The sequence below is a fragment of the Henckelia pumila genome, chromosome 3 (assembly GCF_033568475.1).
Source record: "Henckelia pumila isolate YLH828 chromosome 3, ASM3356847v2, whole genome shotgun sequence".
In the NCBI taxonomy this organism is placed as follows: Eukaryota; Viridiplantae; Streptophyta; class Magnoliopsida; order Lamiales; family Gesneriaceae; genus Henckelia; species Henckelia pumila.
The window spans coordinates 187,835,117-187,844,719 of NC_133122.1; the positions used below are offsets into that span (position 1 = coordinate 187,835,117).

General features: G+C 36.0%; 1 protein-coding gene across 1 annotated transcript; it reads left to right on the forward strand.

Annotated features, from left to right (window-relative positions):
* The first annotated feature begins 2,907 nt into the window (after positions 1-2,907).
* LOC140890175 (uncharacterized) lies at positions 2,908-3,909 on the forward strand. The gene has a single exon (XM_073297933.1). The coding sequence runs from the start codon at positions 2,908-2,910 to the stop codon at positions 3,907-3,909; it is 1,002 nt and encodes a 333-aa protein (XP_073154034.1).
* The last annotated feature ends 5,694 nt before the right edge of the window (positions 3,910-9,603 follow it).

Genomic DNA, 9,603 nt, shown 5'->3' on the forward strand with positions numbered 1-9,603 from the left:
TTAACTCCGCACCTTTCACCGACCCTATATATCTAACCATGCACGCTGTAGCACCCCTTACTATGCCGACCGAGTCTCTTACCACTGCCCCCACACTCATCATGTGAACATGAACATCAATACTCGCATCTACATCCAACGTCATCATTTTTGTTTGCGGTGGTATCCAAGCACATTCCGCATGCACTTGTAGCGCCGTATGAGAAACAGAACATGTCGTATTCGAATGACGAAATGGATCCAAAAGTGCACAAACCAATTCAATATTAAAATCATCTTTCCACCCCAATGATGCATGAACCCTATTGCATGATTCAATCCAAATAGCCCAGCACATCATAACGAACAATTCGAAATCCTCTTTCCCAATGGTCTTTGACAAAAATACAACGCCTTTCACAAATGAAACATCATGCAATTTTTCAAAATGATCCCAATAAATAGTATTTTTCCAGACCCTCTTTACAACTGGACAAAACCAAATAACATGGCTAGTCGTAGCATAATGAAGCTTGCACAAAACACAAATGTCATTGGTTGGAATATGATGTTTCAATAAATTCATCGAAGTTGGAAGGTAGTTTCAAGAGGCACGCCATAAGAAAATACGTACCTTAGGCGGCAGCCGTAAATTCCAAATAAGTTTCCACCAGGATTGGAGTGGTTGTGATGATTGAAATGAGGGAGGTTCATAACAATTTTCTTCCAAAAAATATCATGTTTTAACCTTATATTTTCCATCATTGTTGCCCTTCCAGAATCTGGTATCTTCATTTCCCCTACGGTTTAACGGAATGCCGAGAATTTCCTCTACTTCATGAGTAGGAAAAATCTGTCTTTAACTCCTAATCATTTCACTCTCCCACATTTGTTATAAATCTGGCCACTTTCATGTCATTCACTAGTATCATTTTTATTCCACTTTTGAACATTGGTAATCAATCCCGGAATCCACGGATCCAAGTTATCTTGTATAGACTGACCATTACCAACTTCCAACACAAGCCTTTTTCAGTAGATCTCTCCCCCAAATTAATGAACGCCAAACATAAGATGGATTGGACCCTAACTCAGCCTCCATAATGTCTTTGTGTTGAAAATATCTTCATTTGAGAATACGGGCCATCAGTGAGTAAGGTGATTGAATAATCCGCCATATTTGTTTGGCTAAAAGTGCTTTGTTGAACCCACTTAGTTTTCTAAAACCCATCCCTCCCTCATATTTAGGTTTACACAACATATCTCACTTCATCGAATGCATTCCTCTTTTCCCCCTCAACATTCTTTCACCAGAAATTAGCACATGCTTGCTCAACTTGTTGACAAAGAGATAGAGGAATCTTAAAACATGACATAACATATGATGGAATTGCTTGAAAAACGGATTTAATTAATACCTCCCGCCCACCCATAGAAAAAAACTTAGAACTCCAACCTTGTATTCTTTTACTGATTCTTTCTCGTAGATAATCAAATTGTAGACGTTTTGATCGCAATTGATAAGTGCATTTTATGCACATAATTTTCATATGATTTGACTTGACTTTTGTGATTTATCGAGCAGATTTTATGTGTATTTGTTGTTGTTTTTGTGAGATGTAAGGATTGGAGAAAAAGTACCAAGAAGAGCCGGATGAAGGAATTACTAAGTTGTAAGTTTAGAAAAATTACTGGAGCTGCTAGAGGCATCCAAATCCAATATCCACCGTTCAAATTGAAGATTAGGATGTTTAAAGTTGCTCTCCAAATTTATCTTGATCCGACGACTAAACTTTGGTTATGAATTTTTAAAGAATTTTGCGCAAAAAAAAAGGCTGCAGTAGCACCTAGGCGCCAATATGCAATGCCTAGGCGCTTGAGCTGTGCAAAAAATAAAAAAGATGAAAGAACAGCGCGCCCGCGCTGCTCTGTGCAAGAAATTTGCAGAACTTTCGCAACTTTAAAACTCTCAATATTTTGGGCTTTATTTGACGGGCTTCGAGGACATATAAAAGGGACTTCAAGGACACAATAAAAGGAGAAAGCATATCTTTGGAGGGCAATTCACACGCCTTAGTTGAAAACAATTGGAGAGAAATCTGCGCTCGATTGGAAGAAAAAGCTGGAACAAAGAAGAAGATCGCGTCATCCGGACACGACATCTCATATTCGGATTTTTTTCTTTTATCTTTATCTTTCTTAATTGTTGAATTGATTTCTAGATTGACAAACATGCTTAGTTTTTGCAATCTTACGATCATGAACTAAATTTTTTAGTCTAGAGGATGATATAGCCTGGTAGATACAACTTCTATGACTTTTTGATTTTATGTGAATTGAATTCCCTTAGTTTAATTGTGTTTTCTAGAATTTATTGTCTCTCCAATTTACTGACCATAAATTGAATTTTTATATTTATTTGTTGTTGAAACCAAGTGAAATCAAATCCTCTAAACGTTTTTCTTTCATTGATAATCCTTTAATTTGCGTAGTTGTCTTGCTATTTTCTATAAATTATTTTAAGTTTCAAGCAAAAATTCGCTATTTAATTTTCTAAATAAATTTTGGACTATTTTAATTACAAGTAGTCATATAAATATCAAGTATAGTCTTCATGAGAACGATACTCTATTCATCATATATTAAAACTTGACAATCTTGCGCTTGCGAGCATAAAATTACGCAACAAGTTTTTGGCGCCGTTTTCGGGGAGTATTTTTATTGAATTTATATTAGTCTTGTTATCAATTAGTCTAGATTTTAATTTAGAGTCTTCTTTATTTTATTTTTAGTAATTTATTTATTTTTATTTTTCTGAATTGCAGTTTATGCGAAGATCTCAAAGCGTCAATTCTCTACTATTCGATCCGGAGATTGAACGAACTACAAGAGCTTTGAGAAAAAATAAGAAGAGAAGAATTGAAAGATATGGCTGAAAATAATCCACCTCCTTTGGTGCCAATTAGAGATCACTTCAGGCCCGTAGTCCAAGATCACTACTCTGGAATAGCTCGTGGAACCATCAATGCTAACAATTTTGAGATAAATCCTGAATTAATCAACATGGTTCAGCAGAACCAGTTTGTGGGAGCTTCTACTGCAGATCCTCATCTGTATCTGAGGGAATTCCTGGAGATCACGGACACGGTAAAACTGAATGGTGTTACTGATGATATTATTCGATTGCATTTGTTTTCTTTTTCTCTCATGGATCAGGCAAGGAGTTGGTTGCAATCACTGTCGCTGGGAAGCATTACTACTTGGGAAGACATGGCAGTGAAATTTCTGGCAAAATATTTTCCACCTGCTAAGTCTACCCAGTTGAAGATTGAGATTAGCTCTTTCAGACAGAATGATTTTGAGCGGCTTTACGAGGCTTGGGAGCGTTACAAGTATTTGTTGAGACGTTGCCCAAATAACAAATTTGCATATTGGGAGAAGATCAAACTATTCTATAATGGATTGAATGCGCCAACAAGAATGTCTATGGATTCTGCTGCCAGAGGTACTATATTTGCAAAGGATCCTGCTCAGGCGTATGAGATGCTGAAAAAAATGACTATCAACAGCTTTCAGTGGCCGACTGAATGCACTGGCCTCAAAAAATCAGCAGGAGTGTATGTCATTGATCCTCTTACATCTTTTTCTGATCAAATCTCGGCATTGTCTAAACAGATAGCAGCTATTAATATTGCACAAACACACACTCTTGACGAGGCCCAATACATTAACACTAGAGGTTATGAAGGATATCGAAGTAATCCTTTCCCAAACTCTTATCATCCTGATTTGCGTAATCATGTAAACTTTTCTTATGCGAATGAAAAGAATGTATTTAATCCCCCTTCGGGATTTAACACAAATAAGAGAGAAGGGAGTTCATCTTTGGAGGACGTGGTTAGTACGTTTGTGGCGGAGTCTGTGATATGAATCTTGATGGATAAGATTAGCAAACATGATTATAAATTAAATCGCACCCTCTAACCAATAATCAAAAGATCCAAAGAATTTTTTCCAATCTTTGAAAAAAGTAAAATTGATAGAATTTTGGATTTCCACCATTAATCGACGGGATGATTAACAACAGAAATCACGACAATCAAAATCAAAGAAAACCTTCAGATAACTTGTATCTGACAATCTTCAGTAAGAAATAAATTGAAAAACGTTTCCAAGTAATTAACTGAGAAATTTTGATTTGAAAAGCCAAAGCAAAGCTTTGAATAAAATTCTAGAGAGAATTTCAATAATTTGTGTATAAACTGAATCTGAATTATTATTAATGAAAATAAAAAAAAGTATTTATAGTTTTCAATCAAAAATAAAAGATAACGCAAAATATGGCCTAAAAATATCAAAGATATCATCTAGAAAGTTTTCTAATAGGTCTTTAATACTCAAAATAGACCAAAGTTATCAAAAACCCATGCACACACATAACACGCCAAAGTGTGTGTTTTTCCCAAAAAAACTCGCTCGCTCGAGCGGAAGGAATCCGCGCTCGAGCGAGAAACACTGTGACCCGCACATTCCTTTGAGCTCGCTCGAGCGGACAATACCCACGCTCGAGCGAGAAATTCTCTGCCCAAAACTTTTAAGGGGCTCGCTCGAGCGGAAGAATAACGAGCTTGGGCGAGAATCCTTCTGTCTGAAATATATTTTCTTCATTCTTTTTTACTTCTAGCACTTCAAGGACGTATATACAACTCCCAAATTGATCTTCAAGTGCTCCAACTCCATATTGATAATTTAACATCAATATTTGAAGTGTCTTCTTGAATTTGTTAGCTCGACTCCTTGTTATTGGTCCACGTGGCAATTCCAATGGATCTTGAACACTCCTTGCCACTTGATCCACATGCGAGCTATTCATGATCGCATCATCCTCCTCTTCTTGAAGATGATTTGTCCTCAAATATCGTTCATATCCTACATCAAACAAAGATAAGTTAGAAACATTTAATGTAGTACTCACATTATACTCACCTAGCAAATCAAATTTGTAGGCATTGTCGTTGATTAGTTCCACGACTTGAAAAATGACCATCTCCTCGAGGTAACAACTTTGAACGCCTCTTATCCGGAAAATGCTCTTTTCTCAGATGCAACCAAACCCTATCACCGGGTTCAAAGACAACCTTCTTTCGTCCTTTATTCGCTTGCTTAGTATACTGCAAATTCTTCTTCTCGATATTCTCACGTACTTTCTCATGCAAGCTCCTCACAAATTCAGCTTTCTTTTTCCCATCCATATTAACCCTTTCACTCATAGGTAACGACATCAAATCCAACGGATTCAATGAGTTAAAACCATAAACAACTTCAAAAGGTGAATACTTCGTAGTAGAATGCACACTACGATTATAAGCAAAATCAATAAATGGCAAACAATCTTCCCAATTTTCAAGTTATTTTTAATGATAGAGCGCAATAATGTCCGTAAAGTTCTATTAACTACCTCAGTTTGTCCATCAGTTTGTGGATGACAACTAGTAGAAAACAACAACTTAGTTCCAAGTTTACACCACAATTTTTTCCAAAAGTAACTCAAAAATTGAGTATCCCTGTCAGAAACAATACTTCTAGGCATGCCATGCAATCTCACAATTTCATTAAAGAACAAATCTGCAACATGCGAAGCATCATCTGATTTTTGACAAGCAATAAAATGTGTCATCTTTGAAAACCTATCAACCACAACATAGATAAAATCCCTTCCCTTCTTAGACCTCGATAACCCAAGAACAAAATTGAAACGACCCTAACTCTACTTTAAATTAAACTAAATAAAAATACGGGTTTTCAAAAATTTTCGGCATGACCGCTCTAAATATATAGCAAACCACCTGTCACAGATAACAAATTTAAAATGTGACCCACAATGCTAAATAAAATAGACCGAGAAAGGAAAGTGAACCAGGGAAAAAAATTCGACAATTCGAACATCCATAAATCATATAATTTGATATTTACATGCCCAAAGTCGATCAATAAATCTTCACGTTTACATTAATACAAGTAACAGAATAAAGGACTATAAGACGTAAAATAAACTTTTGCGGAAGACTAGCATAGGTCGAAGGGATGTGTCATGCCCGCATCGCAGTCCACTCGATAGTCCTGCCCCTCAATCTCAATGATAACGTAAACCTGCCTGAAAACAAATAATTGTAGTGAGTCTAAAAAACTCAGCAAGAATATTGGGGGGTGGGGGGGGGGGGATAATGAGTATTATATAAATACAAGTAAACGCAGATTACAAATAGCTGATACTAAAAATACTTTTATTTTGTGCCCTTACTTTAAACAAAACAGACTTCTAAAATGAGAGAACATGAATATAACATATGCATGGCTAAGTCATAAATAATCAATGTAATTGCATAAACTGTACTAAAACGTAGTCATATAAATTCTGTGAACTATAACTGTGAATTAGATCCTTGAATTGTGACTCTGTGCTTTCGATCATGATCATGGCTGTAGTGCACTATGCCGCAAGGAAGTCAGGATAACCCCCAAATCGTCTTGCCCATACTTGGTAAGGGAAGCCAGGATTTCTCTCAATTCGTCCAAACCCATACTTGGTAAGGGAAGCCAGGATTCTCCCAACTCGTCCAAACCCATAAATTTGGTAAGGGAAGTCAGAACGTCTCCCAACTCGTCCAAAACCATACTTTCTACAGTCACAATCATCTCACTTTGTTCCATAAAAATATCTGTTTTCTTTCATTCTTGATTCATGGACTTAGCATACATATGTAGATATGACGTACATGTAAATGTTTACTCAATAATCATGCAAGAGAATCAATATGGATGACTGGGATGGTGATTTAGGGAACAAACCAAGGATGAGAATCTAAACCATAATTTGCGCTTAGGACTTTTGAGCGGTTCGCCCATAAAACTTATAACTCGCTCAATTCTTATTCAAAAAGGATACCACTTGAAATCGCAACTTCCACACACTAAAAACTAAATTTAGAACTCATCGTTGATGTATTATTCCTATTCAATCATCCTATAGAAATTTATTTCCGGACAGCAACCCCATTCAAGTTCCAAATTCTGCACCTAAACTTTCATAAGCTTATAACCCGACCAAAATTTAACCGAATTAATTTTCGCTTTCACTGACATAATCCTAACATCTTGGCCTAATTCCAGATCCGAGCCCTTAACCGAATTCTACTTTTAACCCAACCTTAGCCATAGGTTTTTGAATAGCCCAAACATCACCTAGAATTCTGCTCATGTTCTAGTTTTATATCCAACCAAAACCTTAGCTATTTGGCTCCCAACTCCAAGCCACTATCCTATTATCAAAACCAGAATTTAAGCTCACCCAAAACCCCCTTAAAACCTTCCACAAACAGCTCAAACTCAGCTCAACCTGGAAACCAACACCGAGCCCCTAAACTCTAGACCATTCGAAGTTTCCCCAAAACCAACTCACAATCTAACTTCAAGCCATTCTAACACTACCATGTGAACTACATTTCACCCATGGTAGCCCCTAATCCACCATCCAAATCAACACAATCAAACACCAAAATTTCGAACCACATGCTATATATAAATTTCTGAAAATTCGAAAACCACATGGCAAACTCATTTCTCAAAATTCCGAGTGCAACATGAAATGCACAATTCTGAAAATTTTGCCCCAACATGGGATTCTTGTTTCTGAAAATTTCGAAATGCAAGGAATCAACATCCCAAGTCCAATATTCATTTCAAAACCTCAACAAGCAAAAATCATAACTCAAGCATGAACATGAATGAAAAGTGAGCAAGCATCTCGGTCAACACCAAGAGACCGAACAGGGAACATATTCATACATATATATAATTTGAAAATTTCATGAAATGTAAGGCACATAGATGTCCAAATCTACATGGTGAAGAGAAAGAACCATATCCTTGCCTCAGCTTTAACAAAGAAAATCGAAGGAACAAAGGTGCTCGATTGAGCTATGGCCGATGCGAGCTGGAAAGGGGATGAACTCGAGCTCGAACGGAGGGGAAACCAGCTTGCTCAGCTCGCTGTGGTGGAGCTTTGCCGGAGAAAAGGGAGCTGCTGGTGGCAGTCAAAGCTTGAAGGAGAAGAAGATGAAGCCGATCCAAGAGCTGGGAATGTGCAGAAACTGAGCTGCTACGAGCTGCACCAGCTCGCCCAGCTAGTTGGGGAGATGCTCCGCCGGAGAAGGATGAAGATGGATGAGTTGCGACGGCGCTAGGGAAAAAAAGAAGGTGGAGCCGATGGTTTCTTGAGATAAATGAGGGAGATTGGCATGAGTTTGTGTGTGTGTGATTGTGAGGCGTGAGATTTAGTGAGGTTTGAGAGTTTGATTTGGGGCTAGGGTTAGGTATTTAAGTTTAAGTGTGTAAGCATAGATGTATATATAGGTGTAAGCATATAAAATGTGAGTGTGTGAGTGCAATGGAAAAAGTGCTACTCACCTTTAAAAAGTGCTACTCAAACTTGGCAACTTAGGACTATGAATTTAATTGTAATAATTAAATCACAAGCTTGAAAAATCAAGAATTAAACACTTTAAATATTCTGATGTCACGACAACGAGTAAAATATTTAAATACCAAGCAGAGCGATTTAAAATAATTTAAAAAAACTAGACTAACATTTAAAAGCAATTTAAATAAATACAAAAGCGAAAATAAAATCTTTAAAATAATTGGACAATTAAAAAGGATTTAAATAAATAAGCTAGATACTTAAAATAATTTAAAATGACTAACCGCTAAACTTAATTTATTTATAATAAATAAGTTGGACACTCAAAAATATTTAAATAAATAAGCTAAACATTTAAAATCATTTAAATAGGCAAAACCTAAAACCTTTAAAACAAATAAATTGCACAATAAAATCATTTAGACAGATAAACTTAAACAATTAAAAATATTAATTAAATAGTTAGTAAAATAAAATCATTTGAACAAATAATAAAATATTTTATTAGCACATAATTTCAAATAAAAAATTAAATGAATTAAACTTAAAAATAATAATTCTAATATTTATTTAATTTAATGCATGCGATTTAGTAAATTGGATTTTAGGTGCTACAAAAATCCATAGAAATGTCTACCCATGGTTCATTAGGTACTGAAAGTGGAGTATATAACTCATGTGATTGTGTTCTAGACTTTGCCTTCCTACAAATCACACACCGCTCACACATTTTCTCAACATCATGCTTCATATGCGGCCAATAAAAATGTTCATGAAAAATTTGATATGTTTTAGCCACACCAAAATTCCCCATTAAACAACTACTATGCGATTTCCTAACAAGTATTTCTCTAATTAAAGACTTAGGAATGCATAACTTATCTTCTTTAAACAAGTAACTATCATGCATGTAAAACTTATTCCTTGGACCACGCATACACGACGCATAAATCTCACCAAAATCAACATCACTCGTATACAACTCTTTCACATGCTCAAATTTCAAAAATTTAGAATCTAAAGTAGTTAAGAGCACATATCTTCTTGACAACGCATCTGCTACTACATTTTCCTTACCTTGCTTGTACTTGATGACATAAGGAAAGGTCTCCACGAATGCTACCCATTTGCCATGTATTTTATTC

Excerpts from the sequence above, each read along its gene's own strand:
- LOC140890175 (XM_073297933.1), top strand. The coding sequence starts at position 2,908 with ATGGCTGAAAATAATCCACCTCCTTTGGTGCCAATTAGAGATCACTTC.